Source organism: Cinclus cinclus, chromosome 10, assembly GCF_963662255.1.
Source record: "Cinclus cinclus chromosome 10, bCinCin1.1, whole genome shotgun sequence".
Classification (NCBI taxonomy): Eukaryota; Metazoa; Chordata; class Aves; order Passeriformes; family Cinclidae; genus Cinclus; species Cinclus cinclus.
The window spans coordinates 19,113,597-19,138,001 of record NC_085055.1 but is presented as its reverse complement, the minus strand read 5'-3'; the positions used below and the strand labels follow the sequence as shown (position 1 = coordinate 19,138,001).

General features: G+C 42.5%; 1 protein-coding gene across 1 annotated transcript; it reads right to left on the bottom strand.

The window, feature by feature from the left end:
* On the bottom strand, window positions 1–22,552 carry LOC134047528 (UPF0450 protein C17orf58-like). The gene is made up of 2 exons (XM_062498774.1): window positions 22,101–22,552; window positions 1–106 (listed from the first exon to the last, which is right to left on the bottom strand). Exons 1-2 carry the CDS (start codon window positions 22,451–22,453, stop codon window positions 1–3), a joined length of 459 nt encoding a protein of 152 aa, XP_062354758.1. The 5' UTR covers window positions 22,454–22,552.
* Window positions 22,553–24,405: the final 1,853 nt, after the last annotated feature.

Here is a 24,405-nt window from a genome sequence, read left to right as displayed (position 1 = left end):
TCATGAAAGCACCGTTACACCGAGCCAGTGACCTGACAAGCTGACTGGATTTACTTCCCCTGTTCGGAGTTTTTTAGCAGCAATGTTTTCAGAGTAAAATATGTTCCTGAAAGAAAGCAAAAAGTTTCCAGTTAGTTTAGGAAAGCCAATAGAAAACCCACAGCATAGTTTTGAAGCGCTTCTTCTGATCCCTAGGAGCTATTTTAAACACCAGAGCTAAATTCACTCCTCCCTGTGCAGTGTCTTGCAGCACTGAGCAGGCTGCCAGCAGGACACGGAGCCCACCAGCACATGGAGCGCAGACAGTCATTTCCTCCAATTCATGATAGGATGCAGACATTCCTCACCTTCTGCCCTTCCACCTATTTTGTCTGGCCAAGTTCACAGGCCCAAAGCAGGCAGATGCTGTTCCCCAACAACACTGATAAACATTATGCGCAGTGGTAGCTTCACTTTCACTTGTGCTTTTCTTTCAGTCTCAGACACACACTAAGTCACCATCTCTTATTTCTAGACATGCTCTGTCCTGGGCCCTGGTGGCAGAGACAGCAGCTTCTCTGCCCTCATTAAAACAGATGCAGCAAAATTTAAGTGTTTCTTTTTAGCTTACCCTGACATTAAATAAAAGGAGAAAAATCATCAACAATTCATCAAGATTTTGAGGGGGTTTTTTTGTTTTGTTTTGGGTTTTTTTGTTGGTTTTTTTTTTTTTAATAAAGGAGCCAAAAAAAAACAAGAAAAAAAAAAGGAGGGAATCAGGAAAATCAGCCATGGAAGGACAAATGAAGTATGGCAGTTTCAGTTCTTTGGCAGACATTTCTAATTGGTAGCTAACTGCAGCTGGGGGTGTTCCTGATGCTAATGGACAGTAGGCTAACCCACAGCTCCTCTATTTCAGTATTCAGCTGACCTGGAACACAGTAAGACACATTATGGGGAACACATGACTTTGAAAAGTATTGGTTTTCTGCTTCCACAGACAAACAGGGCAAAGAAGCACCCGGAGAAGCTTCTCTGCAGCCTGGATAAGTTAGGTATGTTCACATTTTAGAGTTAAGGAAGAGTGCAAAGATAAATCATGAACCTCTCTCTGAAAGTACTAAAGGAGTGAAAATGTACACAAAGTCCTATAAACTCAAATAGGTGATTGACATGGGATCAAATAAGAGTATCTGAAGCAGCAGATATACTTCTGCCCTCTAGCAAAACCAGTGCCAAGTCCAGGAATGCTCAAATATAGCAGACTAGACCCACTCTGTTTATTTACTGACAGAGTGATGATGTGCTTCAAGAAGCAAAAAATCTCCACACTATCAACAGGCTGAAGAGCCCAGGTGACGGTTGTCATCAAATGCCAAACAGCAGATGGGCAGAAATATTCTTGCAAAAAACATCCTGCAATATTTCACTTGGTAAGTCAAGCTCAGGTTCTTCCTTTTAAAGAACTTCTACTCCAAACACATGGTCCCATTCCAAAGATAATTTCTGCAAGAAGATAAGAAACATGTATACACAAAAAAAAGGGAGCAAAAAGAAGTTTAGGGAAAAAACCCTGTAAAATTTACCATCCAACCAAGTTTGAGAAGCGAATTAAATCCTTTTACTATTTCCAATAGCAAATAACATGTAAAGTATTTTCTGCATGTATTAAATACAGAAATTAAATCACACCTATGATACATTAAAGTCTTCTTTAAATAAAAGAACAAGATGATTTTTTTAAAACCACGGGACAGTTAAGTTACTACAGGAAAATATTTTCTGGTGGCTGGTTCCCACAAGCACATATGCACACCCATCAGTGTAAAAGAACCAACTCATTGCAAATACTCTTAATGTTTGAAAATAAAACAATATATGTAAGTATCCAACACCCTCATATCACATTTGCAGGAAGACTCAATTCACAGGAGCTCTCCACATGAGGTCAACTTGAATAATCCCCCTCACTCCTTCCCAAACCATGTAAGAGGAATCCAAAACTTTAAACAGAAATTACATTTAAGTTGATGCTTCCCAATTCCAATAGTGCAGAAGCACTCATGGGTTGTTTCAAAGCTGTGATGCCAATTTGGCCCAGCAAAGCAAGTTCAGTACTTTATTCCACACCTATAATCCCAGGAGAAATTAAATAGTGACACTAATACACACACAGGGAAGCAACAGGAGCAAATGTAATCAAATTTTCATAGCAGGACACATTCTCAGGGATTGCGTACTTCCTTGTAAAAAGTGATTATTTGAGCTCGAATGGAAATGAAAAGGCAAAGCGTCAGACTTTCAAAGGGAACTTCAGCGATATCTATCTGAGATTTAGCTCTACATGCCTTTGAAAATTTCTATTTTAAGGACAAGACAATTGCCACATTCCTGTCAGGGTGCTGAGGGGAGACAGCCGGGGAAGTCCTCAGTGCATCCTGCTGTATCACTTCCTGATCACATGAGAAACTAAACTTGGCACAGATGTTTGCCTGGCAAATCACCAAGAAATTATAAACACTGAATTGACTCACTTGGCAAGCCGCTGACATTCTTCCTCATGTGGCCCAAACTAACATAAATAGGCTGCTAATAGATAGATCAGTAATTGAGAGGAGTAAAATGTATCATTATGAGTACCTTGATATACATGCAACTGCGCCTGCACCCTGGGATGCTCTCAGTAAGTACTTGGATTTGAAGCTGTATCTCACAATATTAAGTCTTTCATCACACATGAATATTACCACATAAATTAAGTATATAATTGAATATTTTGCCAAATAGCTTTATATGGACATAGTATGGAACAAGAGTGGAAAAACCTTAGGCAGCTCTGGTTGCTGGAGCTGAGTAGTAGCTGACATGAAGACTTCATGTGAGGAGCAGCCTTGCCTCCCAGCCCAGGCAGCAGCAATGTGAGCTCCACGGGGAGCAACTCATCCATGAAGTCCTCCTGGCAGCTCACAACATCCCCTTGGGCACTTGTAGGAGCAATGTATCTCGAAGGCCAGATTATCTACTGTCTTGCCTGCTGTCCAGTCCTTTCACACCAAGCAGATGGCAGAGACTCAGCAGAGGAGGGAACAGCAGGGAAGCACCACTTTGCCCTCCACCCGATCAGGAGCTGCTGCTGGAGGGACACAGCTCACCAGGGCCCAGCCTGTCTCCACCAACAAAATCATCCCTACTTCCACAGGGCACGCACTTGCGGCACAGAAGCCTCAAAGTCATATTTGTCCCACTGCTATGGGGATCTGCAGGCAGCTTCTCCTCACACCAACAGCTGTGGGAAAGTCATGCACATTCCCACAGAGGGGAGTGCCAAACAATTCATCTGGCAAAGGTACCCCAGACTGGCTTCCTGTCTGCAGCACTGGATGAATACACTACCCAGCCGTACCAAAAGCTGTGGGCTAGGGACAAAAGATTATTCCTGTCAGACTCATTAGTGTCCAACTGACTTACAGAAATATTTGGTTGTAAAACCTTCTTACCGTCTCCTGAGTTAATAAAAACTTAAAAAGCACAGTGTCATTTGACTGCTCTTTTTGCAATCTTACACCTTGTAGAGAAATTTAGATTTCCTTGGCTAAATCTTTTCACCAGATACACAAATACTCAGAAATAGAACAGTAATTTTCACTGTCTAGCCTTGCTTTGAAGGTTTACCCAAATCCTTACTCTTCCAGTAATTTCAAACTACTACAGGAGTTAAAGAACAATAAAATATTTCACGCTGGCTTAATATACGACCTCTACATTACACTGGTTTACTGACTAAATTTCACCACTTATCCCTGTGTGAGAAGACTGTTTTTTGCAGCCTAAATAATTTCTGTCTCACAGCTTCCCATTCATGCTGAGTTTAGTCAGGGTACAATGATTAGAGTAAATGTACTGTACAATACAGGAACAATACAACTCCAAACAGGAAAAGTGTGTCAATGTCACTTAGCAGTGTCTTCATTCAGACTGCTAAAATAGCTAGGGAAATCATTCACAATAAAACCACAAATTACACTTACTACATAAAGGTTTGCTGGGACATCACTTTGCTGTAATTAAATACGGTACATTTCTTAAGTTTGGTATGTTGGCATCAGTAGAACATAACTGATAAAAGAAACAAGCTTTCAGCAAAGTCAGCTTTCAGCTGACATAGTTGCATTTCCCTCTGGATCACAAACTAGACGTGCATAAGAAATGACAACACAAACACAGTTCAAAACTACATTAGGAACAAGCTAAGACTTGGTTTAATCCTCCTAAAAATAACACTTACCCAAAGAGTGAGAAGCAGAAGGTGAGCCCCAGCTTATGACACTGACCAGTGAATGTGGCTATCAGAAAAAGGAGGGAAGGAGATGCCTCTATAAAACAGCATTGCCAATGTCTACAGAGCAGTTCTCACTCTTTTTGCTATTGGCCCTCATTCGTCTTTTTTTCCTGCAGCCAGATCTCAGTGCCACCTCCCCTGCCAATATGGGCTTTGTCACCAGCCAGCAAGGACTCCCGAATGCCAAGAGAGGCAGCAAGAGGCTCTGAACCAAGGCCACTCTGTAGGCACCAGAACTGCTGGTTCCCCAGATGCCTGAACAGAACAGGTACTGTCTGAAAACTCTGAATGTAACTCCAGTTCCAAAATCCCTACAGAAGGAATAGGAAGAAGAAAACCACAGAGAAAACACACACACGATGTGCTGTGCTGGGCAAAGTGATATATGTTCAAGGACAAGGACTTTTATCCCCACCCAGACAATGTGAAGTCACAAGGCCCAGTGTCTATCAGCTTGGTTCCCAGAGTGTAAACAGCTACATAACCATGACAACACTGTTTTGAGGGTGACAATGAATTAAGCACATTTTTGGCACTTAAAAAGACTGGGTAGCTTAGATTCAGCTGTAGATCCTGGTATCCAATATTGTTCAAAAAGGGCAATAAATCAACAATGTTGGCTTCCTTTGTCAGACTGGGAATATACAATAACAGCGCAACCAGACAAAAATGCTTTGCTATTCTAAGTTATCCTGTGCTACAGATAAAATTTGATGCTGCATGCACACTTAGCAAGTGACATTTAGTATGTGGGATGAACAATGCAGCAGTAAGTCATGACTTCTTCCATTCCTGAAAGGAATGCAAATCCTGAAAATCCCAAGGACATTCCTCCCTAAAGAGTAACTTGTTCTGCAATGTTACAAAAATGCAATTGTTTCAAAATTCAGGATAAGCTTGTTATTCAAAAAAACTGTGCATTTAGCTGGCTGGAATTAGAGTAATCTGAAATACCATACCATCTGTACCATCCAACTCAAAAGCAGTTTAGTCATATGATGAAGAATGCAGAAAGAACCCTGAGTAGCAATGAATACAGTGGAATTTATATTTTTAATACTTCCATCTACTGTATTTTAGAATTGAGCTGACTTGAAGTTTTGGGTTGGTTTTGTGCCTTCCTCTCTCTGCATGTGTTTCTGTAATTCTCCCCTTTCATGCTGAAAGTTGGTTTTAGACAAAGACATTTCTATTCCAAAGAAACATGAACTGAAAATACTTCAAGTCTGTAAACAGTTTTTCTGTGTAATCGCTTCTCAGAATACAGCAATGCAATTTCAAAAACAAATATAGTAACACAGTATTACAAAAATTTCTTTTTTTTACTATGCAAGTACTTTTAAAACTAGCAATATTTCAGTTCTAAAGTTCCTGAAAGGAAACAGCACTTTTCTTTCAGGGTATATAACAGGAATACCCATGCAATCCCATAATTACCCTAAGGGTACAGACGTTCAAGCTGCTACATCCTTTCTACCACCCCTGCCTAGTCATTCTTCCCTTTTGTCTTCAGCCACCTGCATTCAAATGGCCTTGAAATGGCTCTGCCTCAGAAAACTAAAGTGGGTAAAATCTAGTGTTTTATTTTGCCACGTTATTTTCAGGTGAATAAGACCTCTAATCTAGAGTATCAGACAGTTATGTAAATACTTGCTCTGGCAAAAGAGAGAAAAAAATTAAAATCTTAAAGACAGAACCATCTATTTAGGCAGCAGTCCAAACCATAGAGTAAATTTCCACAGTTACTTCAAGATGTGCCCCAAGGGGCACAGCTGAACTTCATGTCTGAATTCAGCACAGGCATGAGCTTCTGCTTACATCTTCCTCTCTCTTCAAAATCACTCATCTTTCACCCTTCAGCCACCCTTCTGTCACAGTGAATACCTTCCTGTTTTTCCCAAACAGCTGATGTGACCATTTTTAATATTCAAATGTCAGTGCTATATTAAAAGAGCAAATTAACACAAGAAAAAGGCTTAACACTACATTGAAAATTATGTTTTCAGCTCCACTTTGCATTTTACAGGATCATTTGCCATTTTGTATTTCATTTCTTCACCATGCTTCACCAAGTAATACCAATAGGTGTCACACACGTGAGATTTAAAGTCCAAGGACTAATTAATTTTTGATATTGCAATTTCTCACCAGTCATTACTACTTTTCAGTAGTACTTTTCAGCCTAACCCTTTTATTTTCACACGATTCATTTTACATTTTAGCTTTACAACTTTGTAGAAGATCAATAGCCCTAGAGCTTCAGTTTCAAAATCAGAACATCCATTAAGTGACAACCTCAAAATGTCGCTGAATACATTCCGCTGCCTTTCTCTTACTGCAGTTCCTTTTGCTGTAATGTGTAGTGAAGCCAGTTGGCCTTTAAAAAGAAATAAGTTAAAAACCCATAAATGAGAGAAATACTCCTGGAAAGCATCATTCCTCAGTCTAGCCAGTTGCAAATTCCAGGGAATGTGCCAGAGGTGATCCCTAAGCAGACTGAGGGAAGGCCTGCAGATGGTAGAAAGTGACAATCAGACAGATGAGAGCTCCTCTGGCTTGACAGAGTTGTTCACCAGAACTTTACTGCAACTGCAGAAATTGTAGTAGCACATTGGAGTGAAAATCTGACCCCTCAGTTCAAGCTTCAGTCTTTGATCGTGTCAGTGTTTTCCAAGCTTGGTGAGTCTTTGTAAATCATAAGGGAGCCTTGGTCTGTGACTGGTTTTCTAGGGGCAGCACCATGGTGAGGATGGGGATAAGGAGGAACACTCACTAGTTGCTCTGTGGGCATCTACAGCAACACAAGACTACTGCAGACTTGCCAGGCTCCAAAAGAGATTGCTCTGCTCTCACAGTGCCTGTCTGTACATTTTGCAGTGGATTATTCTAGAGCCTTGCCTCAGTATAATTTATAAAAAGACATTCACTAACATCTTAAAATTTGCAATGCCTCTGGAATGACCGGGATACTTCTGCCATCTTCTTTTGCATCTAAGTCTTGTTTTGTTTAATTCCCATTTGGATTGAAGCAGCAGTTTCAGACAATACCTGTGAGATGTGCTCAACTGAAGCAGCTCATCAGAGGCAGTTCCTGATGTGATGTGGATGACTTTAGTACGTCCAGCAGTGCTGCAAAAGTCCAGTGACACAAAGATACCCTGCCTCGGGCCAAACATAGCAGACAAGAGCTGAAGATATTCATCCCCCTGTGAACTGAACAGACTGATGCAGAAGAGATGTCCCAAAAGGCTGCCCTGCACAAACCACAGGTAGACACAAATGCACACGGGGGACAAGCCCATTCCCCCCACTCAGGGCTACACAGTGGGAGGGGGAGGGCAAGGCTGGAGGGAACCCAGCCATTGTTCTTGCACAAACATGCAGGAGATGAATGCATGAGAACAAGTTTGATGCGGAACAAAAGCATATTCTTCTGTTTAATAGGAAAATAGACTTACACAATCACACCATCTGCACCCCTCCTAATCCTTCCCCCTCAGCTACTTCAGTCAATAGCCACCCTCAGCCAAATCTGACAGAGCAGCAGCAGGATCAGGAAAAACTATTCCTACAGGACAAGACAGACATCCTGGAAGTGAGCACACAGAACACCAGGCTGGGCTGCGAGGCCACATCTTGCCAAGAAACCCTGATGAGAATGAGCTCACATCAAAGCTGTAACTGCAGGCAAAGTGTCCCAAAGATTTCATGTCAAGTCAGCCACAAGACACAAAACCAGGAAGCAATGCTTCATCAGTCCCACAGTTCCTTCTTTTAAGCAACAGAAATTAAGTAAACACTTCACATATGTTAAGGAAACATCATGACCAAATCAGATTGCACAGATGATTCTGTATTTCCCAGGTGAGGCAATGAATCAAGTTTCTTTGGAGTGCTGACAAGAAGACAAAATGACAAAACAACCTCCTGCTAAACAAATAAATGTTTTTGCAAAATGCCGCACTTTTTAAGTGCCAGCAATGAATTTAATCTGTTACAAAAAACACCAGCCACTACTAAAGCCCATCTGTCAGTAGAGAACAATTGCACAGACAAGTGGAGATGACGGAGAAAGGAATATAGAAACAAACTGCCTATGCTCTAAGCAACAAAATTGATTTTCCTCAGGCTTATAAAAGCTTTCCCATTTTACCATGAAGCATTTTTGTGTCTTTTATTCATTTAGGAAATTCAGGAAATAGGGCACTTGGTAACACAGGAGAGGCTGGGAAAAGGCACAGGGCTTTAAGGAGTTAAAGATTCACAGACAGTTATGTCCCCATGTCAAAAATCTAACTCCTGAAGACACAAAGGACACCTTGGTGAGAACCCAGAATGGATCTCACAGTGGTGAATCATAGAATGGCTTGGAAGGAACTTTGAAGATCATCAGGATTCAGGTTAATGGCATAAAGCTGAGTAAGGGGAGGTTTAGGTTGGATATCAGGAAAGTGTTTTTCACCCAGAGAGTGGTTGGGCACAAGTACAGGCTCCCCAAGGAAGGTCACAGAACCAAGCCTGTTCAAGAAGGCCTGGCCAATGCTCTCAGACATGCAGTGTGACTCTCTGAGTGTCCTGTGCAGGGCCAGGAGTTGGGCTTAAGGATCTTGGGTTGGGTCCCTTCCAACTGAGGATACTTTGGGATTTTAAGATTTAGTTCCAACCTCCCTGCCATGGTCAGGGACACCTTTCCTTAGGTTGTTCAAAGTCCAATTCAACCTGGTCTTGAACATTTGCAGGGATGGGTTATCCACACAATCTCTGGGCATCCTGCTCTAGCCAACTCCTTATCTACCAAGTGATTCTTTCATCAAATCCGTGTTTCTCCAGTTTAGAAACAAAGATGTCCTGTGGGACAGTGTTAGATGCTTTGCACAAAACCAAGCAGATTCTATCAGTTGCTTTTCCCCATCCATCAACGCCATAATCTCACCACAGAAGGCCACTAAATTTGCCAGGTATAGTTTGCAAATTTGCCAGTGAAGCCCTGCTGGGTGTGTGGAATGTGATTTTCTTGCTGGTTCTTTCATTGTCCTAGAACCAGATTAAGCAGAAAGGCTGCTTTTTCCAATCAATACTGTTCTATGGAGAAAAACTATACCAGACTTGGCAGTCTTAAAATCAGAGAGGGCCTCCAACTAGGAAAAGCCATGGTGAAAGAAGCTGCTACTTGGAGTAGCATTTACTCTATTACTGACCTAACAATGTACATCCCCAAAGAAATTCATGCTACAAGTGCCAACAATTCCAGGCATTTTTGACCACAGGAAAGTACTTTAAAAAACCCACACTAGACTTCCTAATAGTGGTATGGATAAAAATAAATCAGCTTTGTGTCTGCCTACAGGACAACTCTCAACACAAACTGTGATCTATAAGCTCAAACACAAGGTTTGTATTTCTCAAAATAACTTTACACTCTAGTTTCCCCTACTAAGCAGTCTTCTGCAGGTAATTTTCTTTTAAGCAGCATTTCATTTGAAACAATTAATTACTAACCCTATTTCTTTCTTTAATGCATTGGATGAAAAGGGAGGAAAAAAAGACTGAAAATTATTTGGAAGAAAACTGTACCAGGATGCAAGTTTTGATGGGAATAAAAACACACTAGCACTTAATCTTTAGGTGTACTGCTGCTGAAATAAAATAAGTAACATTGTGTTCTGGAAGCTTTGCAAAAGCTATATTAAAAATAAAAAAAAATAGCATATTCCAATTAATCTTTGCACAGCCCCCCCCATATTTTATATGATTGCAAACAATCTTCCAGACATCATCTAAATCTGCCAGACTCTGGTTCTCCAGTAACTCAAGCAGGGACCTGTTCTGCCCTGGAGAAAAATGTGTTCAGTCTAAATTTGGATCAGCAGTACTTTAGACAAAGAGAAAGCACATCAGTAATTACAAGTTAAGCTTCAGCAACAGGTGGAATATATCGAAAACTAAGCGCTCAGAGCTTTTAATTCTGGAAAAACAAAACCCTAGATTGTATCAGGACATACAGATGGTCTTGATTTCTAGCATGATAGAAAAGTAACATTTAGAACAGTAACATATCTTTAAAAGTAAAGGACTACCTCGAGGAAAATAAGTCATCTTCCCACTGAGTTATAAAAGCTGTAACACACTCAGTTATAGCTTGCATTCCTGAACAAATACTGGGAAAATTATTCTTTTTTCAACTTCATCAGAGTTAAACTTGTTTTTGTTTACTACATCCTCAAGAGCGGCACAAGTAGCATAAAATCAAGTAGATTTATATTGAGATTCTCCCAGAACCATTTGAACTAACCAAGATGTTCACTTGAGCCTAAACGCAAACTTGCATTTCTCAAACAAACTATCATTTACTACTGCAAAAGACTTGCATGACACATACAAACCACATCAGTCTTGAATGTAAAACCACGTGGGATACTGCACAAACACTACAAAAAAATTCAGGAGGAAAGCAAGCCATTTGGCCAACAGGCTAAGGAAAAAAATATCTAAGGATATTGGAAATCTGAAGGGGTTTTAATTCCAACCATTCTTTGAACAGATAAACTGTTCCCTGAAGTGCTGTGTGGACCCAGAAGTTGTTACAGGAATCACGGGATCAAGAGCAGTTGTGCATTTTCGTATTTAGCAGGAAGTCTGTCACAATTCAGTCAAGAGATCAAAAACAGAGGCAAGTTTGAAGAAAGTAATTTACACGGTATGAAAGTTTAATGGAGCGTTAAAACCAAGAAGTCTATTAACACTTCTAACCACCTGAAGAATGAACAGAGCTCTTCATCCACAGTAAAGGAAAGAATGGAAAACAAAAGTATTTTCAATTGCCCCACATCTTCATCACATCTATGGCTAACAGCTTTTTGTTACAATCCCAGTCTTTCTAGTCCCTTTCCTTTTCATCCCTTCCCCGTACATCCCATTGTCAATTTCCTCAATACTGGGAGGCCAACTTTGGCTTAAAATTTTACCCATTTTTAGCATCCTTTTAAGATATTTACCTCCCCATCTGGCACTGCTAGAAAGAGAAGCATATGGAAGCATACTCAACCCTCACCTTTCATTAGTTAGCAGACTCATGAGCAATTATCAGAATGCATTATCATCTTATTAACAAAGCATAATCAAGGGGAGCAGAAAAAGTATAAGTAGTGTCAGGCTCCTCTCTGAAATTCTCCTAAGGAAAAAAACCCACCTGTGTAAACAGATCTAAATTTCTGGAATTACTGCATGGATTTAATGACAATCTGTACAGGACACTGAAACATCTGATACTGCAGAAATAACTTATATTTATACAAAAAACTTCAATCCAGGACTAGAATGAATGACTTACAATTTGGAAAACAATTAGCTGAGCCAGTAGCTGTAAGCACAAGAGCTGAACCTCACAGAGCTCCAGGCTGCCACCATACTCAGCAGTCAGTACTGTTTGTGCTGCAGTAGTTACGGATGGGTGGGTTCCCCAGTACCACAAGGATCTACAGTATAGAAGAAATTGGTTCCAGCTCAAGCCACTTTTCCGTGCTCTAAAAAATATAGGATACTGTAACATAACCACCATCCCAGCTGGAAAGGGAGGGGATGTCTTAAAGGAAAGCAGACAGGTGGACAAGAACTCTGTGCTACCATCTGACTCCCTATTTAGCATTCCCTTTCCCTAATGACACATGCTGAGAAGATAAAACATGGGGTAGAAAAGAGAATGCACCAGGTTACCTGGGAGGGACACCGGTGGTACAATTACAAAATGCAATTCCCTTGCTTGGGAACCACAGGGCACAGAGAAGAGAGTGTACTCCTCTCTCCTGATGGAGGATTCAGAGCAATCTAAGCAGGAGGGAATTCCCAACTCCAGTAAAAAAATAAGGTAGTCAGGCTCCATTCAATTGCACTGTGCAGAAGTCACTGTGATTTATGATTTCTGCCAAGAACCAACTGCAAGGAGGGGAAACACCACCCCTGTGTGTGCCCCTCATACTGAGCACACACCATCTTGTGTCTGCGCAAGACAGGAGCGACCACGGCTGCCTGCTTCACACAGACACAATATTAAAGGAATTAATTCCTAAGACAGTGGGAAAATACTACATGGGAGAACTTCCAAGTCACACATTCTGCTTACTTAAGCTAAGCTGCTTAATCAAGTTAATTGAAGGAATTAAAAAAGCATCTGGAGAAGAACACATTCACCAGGCAGTCTCTACTCATTCCTGAGCTGGTGTTACTCCTTCTGGGAGCCAGTTCCCCTGCTGGCACAGCACAATCTATCATCAGCCATTACACTGATTACCATCCATTAGTTTTGCTAAGTACTAATGAATTTAAACCTACCTTTGTAATTTATGTACAAGCTATTCACATACAGGATATGAAGCACATATATACAATGCTTTGTATTAACAGGAAAAATGTGGCTGAATATTAAAGAGCTGCACATTAAAAATGACAAATATAAGTAATAATTCTCCTCACAAGGAATCGTTTGTGGAAAATGTTTTGGCAAGACAAGCAGGACAGAAGCTTACAGTCTTTAAAAATATAACTGGTTAAAATACCGGCGGAAACAGGTAAGATCCCACAAGAATGACAAGTTTTAAGTATCAGTCCCATAATATAAAATTCAATTTAAATGTCATTTTAGAAAACACTGAGAACAGACTTGGCACTCTTATAAAATGGTTTTTCTTCCCTGCTATTAAGGCAGGGTGATTAAAATGAAAGATAATCCTCTTTATTTCAAAAGCTAATTATTACATGTAATGAAATTTCTTCTTGTACCATGAGACTGAACTGAATTCTACCAAGACCATAAACCCACACATCTTTGCTGTAATAAAGTAACTGCTTGAATTTTTCCCTACAATCCTATTTCTACAATAGACTATTAGGCTCAGCTTTGATTTCAGCACACCACATTCCTTACCACTACGGAAACCAAATGCAGAACAGCTGTGGAAGCAAACCCCACTGTAAGCAAATATTCAGACCCAAAAAAAAATTACAAGTAAAAAATCCCTTGTGAAAACCCATTCAACTGGGAATTCTGACGAAAGTTAAACAGTCTATTTAGCCTTGGCTTAAGGATTATCCAGAGGAAGCATCCCACACACATTTTTCCCAGGAGGTGTAAAGAGATGCCTGCATCTGTTAAGTGCCCAGATTTTCTATCCTGCCAGCCAGCAGTGGTCTGGAGGAGTTGAGCTGGTTGCTACACTACTGCTTCCTGCATTGTTAATTCAGACCTCTAAATTTGGATGCCAGGTTTAGCCAATGGTTTTCCCACTTCTTCCAACAGTAAAAATAAAAACAGTTCTGCATCAATTCACTATCTTCATCATCCACGTGCAGAAGAAAACATGGTGTCAGAACTACACACACTGGAATTACATGCCCAACCTCTAGCTACAGGGTGAGAGCAACAGTTTCTGCTCCTCTCCAGAACGACTGCACACCAGGCAGCAGGCAATACTGAGTCACATTTCTATCTCACCCTGGGCACTGCTCACCCAGGTTCTAAAGATTTTACCACAGGGAAAACAAAATCTAAAAACAAAGGGAGTAAAGGGAGAGGGCTGGCTCCTGCATTCCCAAAGACTTCCTGCTGCCATGTCCTCTATTAGCAGGATGTGGATGGAGCAAAGCAGTAAAAGCAAGCTCATCAGTCACTCTCATGTCCCTGGAGTGCTGAGACATTTCACTTTGAATTTCCCTTTGGTATCTTTTTCCAGCAGTCAAACTGTCACGAACTAAAACACATGGATTTTTTCTTCCCTTGCACTATTATTCACTATTACTAGACAAAGGTATATTTGAGTGAAAACAAACTATTGATTCTTGTTACCGGGTCTAAGAGCAGGAAATGCAAGCCAACTATCAATGCTGAAGGTAATTATAAACTGAAAGCCCACTGTATCCCTAGACATGACATTAACAGCAGCCGCATGCACTTCCTCCCATCGCACTGCAGCTTACTGAGGTGAGGGAAGTTGTTACCACGTCACTGCTGACTCCTCACAGGAGTTTGAGCACCACAGCAGGAGAACCTGGCAGCAATTCCTGATGGTTCCCTTCACGCACCCTGCCTGGGAGGTCTATTTTCACTCCCTGTTTCATTTTTTAAATCCTGACAAATACTTAGCCTTAATCCCTTTGACAAATTAATCACCTTTTTCTCCATCACCTTCAAAAACTGCTGTTGAATGTTGCTCTCTTTCCCTGACCACACTTCAGTACACTGCTACCAAGAGATCTTACAGGTGAGCCTCTCTTCCTTCTCTCCACCCACACACTTTGTTTCAAATAACTCTAATATGAATGCTAAAAAATGTAAAAACAGTAAAGACATATTCCAGGTCTCATGCTCATGCTTGTTTAATACATCTTGTTCTATTTAAACTCAAAGGATAAGATACTGCACATGCTGCAACAAATCCTTCCTGAGCACATTCTCACATCTTTGGTAGATGATCACGGCACTTAAAACACTGCATCTTAGTCTAAACAAGCCAAGCACTGAACTATGTGGAAATTTCTAGACTAGAAACAGTTACGTCAGCACTGACCAAAGTACAAAGGAACTTCTTGATGTGATAACATTTTAAATAATCACCAGCTTCAATGCATTATTTGCCTTTGAATACTAAAGATGATAGAAAACCCACCCTTTTTATCTTGTAACATCAAAACCAAAGGACTCTATAAATATCTAGTGAATGACCAGTAGACTTAGAAGTGAGAATATCACAGCAAGTGCTACCCAGATGTTAACAGCATCAGAGCTGATGAAGCTGAAATGCAGGGATTGTTAGGTGCTGGAGCAAACCAGATGTAGCACTAATACGCAGCAACACAGTAAAATGAGGTTGGGATGGCAATGTTTGTCTTTTATAGACTTTGATGTGCCATCACCTTTAGTTCAAACAACATCTGTCATCTCTGACGTGCTTGACATTAGTTTTCGACAACAAAGAAAACAGTATTTTGTTTTCTTTATGCTGCATCATAATTTTTGAAAGCAAGATGACAATGCACCTGAACCTCCTTGCAGGGTCAGACTCCCAAAATGTGCTCCATAGAGAAGGACTTTGCTCAAGCATGGATGAAAATATCAAAGGTCAGAATTTCATTAATTATTCTCAGGTTTAGCACATGCCCAGAGGTACACTAGTGCTGCTCCTTTCCTAGGCAAAGAACAAAGTAATGGCCCCGCCCAAGTGAACTAGCTGGAGCCTCAAAATACCCTAAGTCTCTGAAAGAGTTCAGCATATGCTCCTATCACACTCTGGTCCTCAGTTTAAATCCAAGCAGACTAATGATAAGCCATGAAGAACAGATACTCAATTCCCCACGCACAGATGTTACACAAATTTGAAGCATCTACAAGTACACCTTTTTATACACTAAATTAGGATTAACTTTCAATACAATCAAACAAATGAAGTAACAAATTTTAATTTTAATGAGGTTTTTTTTTTCAAACTTAAGAAAGTGTCTCTGCCAGAATATACCACAAACACCACCATAAAGGACCAGGTTTCAATTTTAACTCTTAAATTGCCAGGTCAGCTACACTGGATTTCGGAATTATTTATAACTTGAGCCAACAATTCACATAAATGGAATAAAATACAGGGCACATTACAAAATTATATGCAATGACATCATTGAGCAATGAATACAAGTACAAACAAATTAACATGACAGCTTCATTTTAAAGCAACCATTCACTTCACAACACTGCAATGATTCTGTTGTGAAAAGCAAATGACAGCAGAGCTTATTCTGGAAATGGAGTTTAAAACATTGGGAAAACAAAGTTCTAAAAGTAGCAGTACTGGCCCCCAGATTACTGAGTGTATCCAAACTACTTTAAAGTTATGCTCAAAAAAAGAAACTGTTTAAAATTTCACTAGTAATTCAAAAAGCAGTTAGAGCTCAAAATTCCCTTTACCACTTAAACCAACTGTTTCTTTGGCTATAGATAAAAATTTGACTGTCATGGCATTTTCTCACATGTGAAGTAATACAATCCTTGTTGACAACACTGTGAATTTATTGCTTAATTTTGTGCGGCTTCTATAATGAAATAGTTTAATGAGGAAATAAGCTCAACATTTTTGAGAATTAGTTCAGTGTTCAAAGACAACAGCCAACTTTCTTCCAAGTCATTTTCATCCTTCCAGAGCAAATCTCTGGTTTAGAATATTCTTATAGAAAAACAAAGAACCAACACATAGCTCATGACTGTGCCTGCAACCACCACTTGGGGATTTCTGTGGGCACCCTCAGCATGAAATGTAGCACTGATGCAAATACTCTGTGCAACGTGGCTCTTTTTTTAAATTATGGTCTCCAATAGCTAATGAAAAAAGGTATCCTTCTGCTAGAGGCAGTTTGTTTCTGCATTCATTTGAAGAAGAGATACAGAAGAAACAGATAAAATTAAATTATAATTAAGTACATAAACTTTAAATCAGATTTGAAAAAAATCACACCTTTTTCCATGCCTAAAGCTATACAAGTGCTCCTGCATGATTAATACTCCTTAAAAAAGCAACTCTAAATATGTTGATTTTGAACATTCAAGAAACACCCTTTTTAACAAAGGCTACATAAGGCTGCTGCTGTGAGGTGTAGATGGAGCTTGAACTCTAAGGTACAGGTCTTGCTTCCCCCTCTCACAAAGAGCTGGGCCATATTCAGGTGCCAAGCACAAAAACTACTGAAGAAATAGAACAGCAAAGTCAGCTGTCAGCAGTGCCTCTGCTGCCTCAGGACAAAAGAGTCCGAGGCTGCCAGCCCCTCCACAGGGAATTCCCTTAGCAGCTCCCTATCCCAGCAAGGGGAGGCTTCAGGAGATGAGCTCCTGCAGTCTGGGCCACGGTTAGGTCCCAGGGCATGGTCCCATTTCTGCAGGAAGCAAACCCTTGTTCTTCTGATGAGACACTGTAAATACAACTGATCTTTTCTATTTCTCAAAATCGCTTGACAAAATTTTCCTTAGGAGTTGTTACTGCAGAAAGGCACAACAGCAGACAAGTGCACACCAGACTTCAACAATAGGGCAGGATGAGAAAGGCAGCACAAGAACGAGCTTTTGGAAATGCATGTTTAAATCAAGAAATCAAACTCATCTAAAGAGTCTGCTATACAGCTCTGAAAGAATTAGCTAGCAGTCAGCTCCAAGATGGATTTCCTACATTGCTGCACACCAAAGCTTACTTGTCCCTTCAGCCTCTGACAAATCCTCAACGATAAAGTTGCTAAGTCACCACACTCTGCAATGCAACACAATAAAACTTGTCATCTGACACTAGTCAGATGAGCAGGATTACCCCACAATGTTCAATCCGCAGATACAAAACAAGGAGGGAAGCAAAATATTGTACAGAATATTACTCAGCATTGGTCTAAATTCAAATGACTTCATCTTGAACAGATTTATGTCACAGAGCACCTATGTTTAAGTCCAGGCAGCTCACCTCTTACTAAGGATGGAAACAGATATAAATTCTCCTCACAGGCTTCTGCGCTATGGCCAAACCACAGCAAATTATGTAAAATTTCTGCATTTCAATTGCTACAGAAATTAAATGCTGCACCACATTGGCCTCTGAGGCAAAAGTGACATCCACTTAAAAAAGACACCCCCCCAAAAAATACAAACCTACACATATGTGCATTTCAACAGGCTAGTGCTGGACACTACTCCATTTCTGGTGGAAAAGGAGCCAAAGGAAGGAAAGTGGTGAGCTCTGCCCAGCACTCTTGATAGGCCAGTCTTCAACAGAGCAGAGGCAGCCAAGAAAGAGCCATCAAGTATTAATCAATTACTGCCAGCCAAATGGCAGTTCTTAGCCCAAAGTCATGTCATCTTGTGAGCACTGATCTCTCTTAACCACGACCGCTACCAAAAAATATAACTCACATTTTCTAGCTCTCCTTTACCCGTTTTTCCATGCTGCCATCAAGGCCACTGGAGCACCCTTAAATCTCTTCTGGGCAAGGATTCTTCCCTTGATAGGCTGTGGATGTTACTGAATATACTGCCAGCTTTTCAAGCACAAAAAAACAAACCAAAACTGACTTTTAACTTTATCACCATGCAATCTAAATGGCTGTGGGCTGTAGTGCAGTACAAGCAGCTGAGGAAAAGGCATTTCCTGACATCACTGCAAACTTCACCTGAAAGCAGGATGCAGACAGCATCCACCATTTCAGGTAATTTGACTCTTAAGGGAGCACAGGTCAAGTATACTACCCAGCTGGCTTCAAGAATCAGCAGGTTGGACACTAACAAAACAACACACATTTGTTCTTTGGGAAATTCAGTTCTCAGTGATGCTGCATTCAGCCCTTCTGGGGCAGCACTCTCCAGTGCATCAGCAGTACACAGCCCAGCACCAGCGCTAGTGATACGCACACACCTTTTCAAGGCAAAAAGCAAACGACCAACCCCCCACAAACAACCTGAGCCTGAGTTGACTGAAGTTAAAGAAGTAAGAAGACACGAACTGCTCTTCCAGGAAGCACATGATGCATTATCATCTTATCCTGCAGCACAACCTATGTCAGCTAACAGCCTGAAGTCATCCCCAAAGGCTGTGTGCGCTGCAGAGAGTGACAAAGATTCACCAACATGCACACAGCCCCAGTAAAAATACAGTGGCCAAGGTAGCTATCTGGTCTGGCAAATTTCAATCCACAGCACTTGTTGATTTTCAGTCAGTCCAACAACACAAACTTCCAGAACTACAAACAAATATTTATCCATACATAGAAACTTTACAGAGTACTTATTTCAAAAACTGGTTAAGTGTTCAGTGGGCAGGTTTAACCAATGCCTTCATCATAGAAAATTGAACTATTCTGGCTTAATAAACACCTAAAGTTCCCAGAACACCATATGTGGCCTGCATCTCCACTAGCCTCAAGGTGCACACCACATTGACATAGCTCAAATGGAACACATCCATCCATCCATCCAGAGCTCTGTCAGCATGGAGCCCTTCATTCCTGCAGCCACAAGCCCAGCTTTGCTTTCTGGACGGTGCCAGGAAGGAGGGCACCCAGCAGCACCAGCCTCCACTCCTCCCTACTCGCCTTAGTCTGCAGCGAGAACTTATGAAGTCCAGCAACACTTACATCCATCCTCTCTCCTGGGAAACCTGCTGAGAAGAAAATACACCTAGATTTCCTTTACATGGATATTCTATTAAGAACAGTGCATTTATCCTCACTAACTGATGCAAGAATTAGATGTGAGTTTCAAGGCCACTCTGCAATACCATTACTCAACCTGAGATTTACCACTGTGAGATCCTGAAATTTACACTTAAGTGAAATTGCCCCACCACAAAAAGAACTGAGCAGAGGATGTCAGTGCAACAGTACGTGAGCAGCCAAGCAGACTGAAGAGAGCAGACAGCTAAAACACAGCATGGCTCACAGAATTTGAATAAGGCATCCCTCTTTCTACCTTCATCTTCTTGGCCATGAAGAATTACCAGGATGGGACAGTTGAGTATCTGGCATAATCCTGCTAATCACTTTAGCCAAGGATTTTTAACAATAATATCTCAGAAATCATGCAATGCCTTCTTCCTCAATTGCTGCCACTATCTCTCAAATGTGTAAGCAAATCAGCTCCCCACAGGAAAAATCTCCAGTTGTCTCAATTAAAAGAAACCAATGCAGAGTAACCAACACATGGAGTCCTGTGACATCTCATTGAGTGCCACTGTGAAAATTAATTTCCTTCCCCATAAAAAGAGGTCAGTGTCCTATAAACAGAAGAGAGGGAAACAGAGATTGTGAAGGAAAATGAAACAAAAATAGCTGCCTTGAATGTTCTTGGTGCATGGAAAATACTTTACAAAAGTTTGCACAGCAACAATGAAGCCTGAGAAGTTAATGACTTGTTGCATGCAGAGAGATGCCCCATCATTCAGAAATTCCTATGCTGCACAAACACAAATCATAAAGATGACTATAATTTGGTCAAAACAAAAATCAGAAGTTTTCATTTTTTCAAGAAACAAGATATCCAATTAGTACTTTTCAGGGGGGGGTTATGCTTCTCTTAAAAAAAAACAACAAACAAAAACAAAACCAAAAAACAAACCTAAACAAAAACAAAGATACCCCACCATGAACAACCTCAAAAAAAAAAAAAAAAAAAGACAACAACAACAACAAAAAAACCCTACCAAAAAACCCCAAAACAACAACAAAAAACCAAACCCCGCCCGAAAAAGCAGAAGTCTCACAACTCCGAAAAGCGCCTTGCAAAGAGGTGGCACTGCTTTCTTAGTCCCAAGCCCCAGAGCCTGTTGAGCAGGAAGCCTGGCGCTTCAGAGCTGGCTGCAGTGACATTTGCAAAGACAAACAGGCCGATGGGATGGGAGCAAACACAGGGTTCTCGGAGCCCAACAGCACCAGCGTGTACTGCCAGAGGAACACCCACACGAGCGCCTCAGGAAGGCACGGGGCTGGGAAGGTCTCTCATCCTGGTGATGCAGGGAAATACCGAGTCTCCCTTCAGCCCTGGCAGGGTCACTGAAGCACAGGACGGTCATCCAAGGACATCCCGAGTCAGCAGCAAGACACCGAAGCACATTAGCTACCAAGGAAACCAGACTTACATGGCTAAGGCCAGCTATAAAACTTCCGCTTGTTGTTAGGAGAATGTACAGTATCTGGTATTTCTCTGTCAGCAGCACCAAATAATCTAACAGCAATTTGATATTCATGTCCTCCGCGGGCTGCTTTAGTTACAGAGACAACATTAAAAATGTAGCATCCTTCGAGATACACTGCACGAGTCAGGCCAGTTTCAGCCACAAGCGTCAAATCTCTGGGACTGCTTTTTTTTCTCCTGATAAGCTCTTTTGCAGCGTGGAGATATCTTATCAGGGATTGCTTCTGTCACCGGAAGGCAAACAGAGCACTGTGAAAATACCAGTAATGACTTAAGCACCGAAGGGCTGTAGCCAGCATCAAGCCAGCAGCTGAAGTGGTAGCTGGCCATTTTTCTATATAGGACACTTCCCACCCTGTAGCAGTCTACACTCCAGGTCCTAGGCACAAAGAAATAAAAGTGACTTGCTGCCAGCACGGACGCTGCCACATCAACGCCGGAGCCCCTCCAGGAACAACCGGGCTGCGAGGGCAGCGTTCAGCTCCCCTGCCCTCGGTCCCTCGGCAGGAACAGCTTCCCAACAGCGACAGCAAACCCACTGCCTGGCTCCGAGTTCTTACAAATTCAGTCAATACCTTTCTTTGTTGAAACTCAAGTCTCGCATACAAATTCAGGTTTGTCTTGACGAAGGTTCAGCTTTCCTTTTACGGAGAAGACAGTTTAGTATTTCAGATTCGTCCAAACGAAGTCTGGCTTTTACTGCCCGAAAAAGCACCAAGTAACCACAGTAAAACGTTAGCTCTGGCAATCATTTAGGCAGGAGGCTTTGCGTCCGGCAGCGCAAAGTCAGATACACTCAGTTTATGAGAAACGTAGATCTCCAGTTACCCAACATCTAGAAAAAAATACCTTACATAGCTCAGGAAACTAATTTCTATCGTAAATCACTTCATTCTAAAGCAGAAAACGGTGCGCAAGTGTATTTCTTCGAAGACCAGCTTGAAACCCAGGACGACTACAAAAAAAAAAAAAAACCAAAAACACAAACAAACAAGAACATACCACCCCCCCCCCCAACGCGTCTTGTACTGTGCAACAAAACACCAAATTCCCACGAACTAAGGGATTCGCCCATCGCCAACTTACCATAAACCCCCAGCACGGCTCCACCACCGATCCGCTATGCCGGCAGAGAGGCGATACCGGGGAGGGGACGCGAAGCACAAGGAAACAAACTCGGGAGCCGCCGTGGCCGAGCTCGCCACGCTGGGAGCCCGCGTCCCCCGCCCGGAGCGCGCCCGCCCGGCAGAGGCTGCTCCCCGCCGCCGGCTGCCCCGGGGAGGCGAGAGGAGCCAGGGGCGGCCGGGGGGAGCCGCGGGCGGCTGCCGGGGCTCGGGGCGGCCGGGCCGCCCGGGAGCCGTGCCCGGGGGCGGCGGCCTGCGGCGGCTACCGGGCTTTGTGCGCGCTGCCTGCCCCTGGGCTGCCCGCCGCCGCCTCATGCGAGAGCCGGCACAGCTGGGGAGCGCCGTGCCCCCTCGCGAAAGCCGATCCCGCTGATCTCATCACCGCTGGTTACTAATCCAATGACCGCGGAATTAACAGCAGATGGCAACGCCCCTTCCCCCCGGCCCGGCCCGGCCCCCGCAGAGCGCGGCGCGGCCGGAACGCCCCCGGCAGCCCCCGCCGCTCACGCGTGGAAGTCGCCCTCGGGCACCGGCAAACTTTCTCACATCGCGTCTGGCCGCCGCCCTAGGGGCCAGAACGAGCGGCTTCGCACCTCCGGCAAAGCACAGCAGCATCTTCCGGCGTGCCGCTCGCAAGGGCGAGCAACAGGGAGGTGCCCAAAGTCCTGCTGGCGGCTCGTGGTGTGCGAGGCAGAGCCGAGCCGGAGCCGGGAGGGGATCGCACGCGGGATTAGTGCCGCCCATCGGGCACCGCCGTGAAAACTCAGCACACGCGTCCTTGGGGCTGCCGGCAGGACACGGCAGGTTTGCATTTATCTCGCTCTGTTAGCCAGGTACATGCGGGTGAAACTAATTATACTTTTGGCCGCCAAAACCAGCCCCACACTCCTAGGTGAGCTTCGCGTCTTCTAGAAGGCTACAGGCAAGGCAAGTCCTGTCAAACCAGTGCAAGTCACAAAACAGTCATAAGGCAAGTGCTTCGACCATTGCTCATTAATATCAGTAAATAGCAACCTGAAAAGCAGTGGTTTCTAACCTTAATCATCTCGGCCCTAAATTGCCCTGCCTCACCAGCATAGGTTGACACACTTTTATTTTCTCTCATGCATGCAGTGCCTGGGGTCCACACTCATAACAAGAAATGTTACATGCTGCTTCTGCTCAAGCTGTGCACTTCTCCCACCAAAACTAGATTATCTTCCCTTGGAAGAGACCTTAGACCAGAAAGGTGACATAATTCTCTTCTAGGACAGGAAAATAAAAATTGAGAAAAGTGGATAAAACCTTACCAAGTATTTTTCCTCAAATTCTGCTGTTCTACCTATGCTTTATACTTCTGGCAATGGAGAAAGCAAAAGTTTTCACCCCCTCCACTATCATGCTGATACTTACTTCTTTTATTTCTTTTACTAAAATGTTCAGACAGGCTTTTAGGAAAGAACTAAGCCAGACAAGAGAAATATCCATGCTCAGACCATTAAAAAAATGTAAAGGAAATTCTGCAAATTCTTTGTGAGTCTTCAGTCAATAAATCCTCCATACAAGCTGCTGTAAAACTGGCTGTGTTTCACACATGCCATGTGGGCAGAAAAAGTGTCAGATAATGGCAGTACCCCTTGTGAGGGGACCTAGTGGTGCCTCCAGAGACTCCTGAACCCAAATGAAGTATTTTAAAGAGAGTATTAAACTCCAGTTCTTCTCCAGGCCCTGCATAAACACCCGTCCCCACAGCCTTTGGGATGCACAGTAGATAGAAAGCACAGGATGAATGGGAGTTTTCTATCTGCTCCACAGCTCTTTATGCCTAGGAAAGGCTTTCTGCCTCTTCCCATTCCCTCAGGCAGTCTTTGTCTGGTTTCTGTACACATGCAATGAAGTCTTGACTCGAGTAGTCATCTGTGTTCTTACCAGCAGACAAGTTACTGAATGTAAATCCTCCTCTTGTGTGACCACCAGCTAATGTCTGTTCTGTGGCACTCATTGGGAAGAGAAGCCCAAGCCATGTCTGAACAGTCCGAGGGGCAAGTCTGTGCCTTGGAGGATGTTTTGCTTTCCTCAGTTTTTAAACAGCCTTATTTCTCTTACATCCTTTCCCAAAACAGCAGTGTCTCCTAACACTTCTTTTGGCAGCCAGAAATGTGTTTTCTAGTGTAAGATGGGATGTGGTCCTTCGTGCCTGTGCCAAGCTTGATGCAAAAAGTGAACTTTGAAAGACTTTCTACATGGTTTGTAATACTAATTCTACAAAAGGAGATTAAAGAAATCAC

What these genes read in the sequence shown, in the direction of transcription:
- LOC134047528 (XM_062498774.1), bottom strand. Translation starts at nt 22,453, where the DNA reads ATGAGGCGGCGGCGGGCAGCCCAGGGGCAGGCAGCGCGCACAAAGCCC. An exon ending in AGCCGTGCTGGGGGTTTATG is followed by an intron (nt 107 to 22,100) that starts GTAAGTTGGCGA and finishes GCTTTCTTTCAG; the next exon opens with GAACATATTTTACTCTGAAA.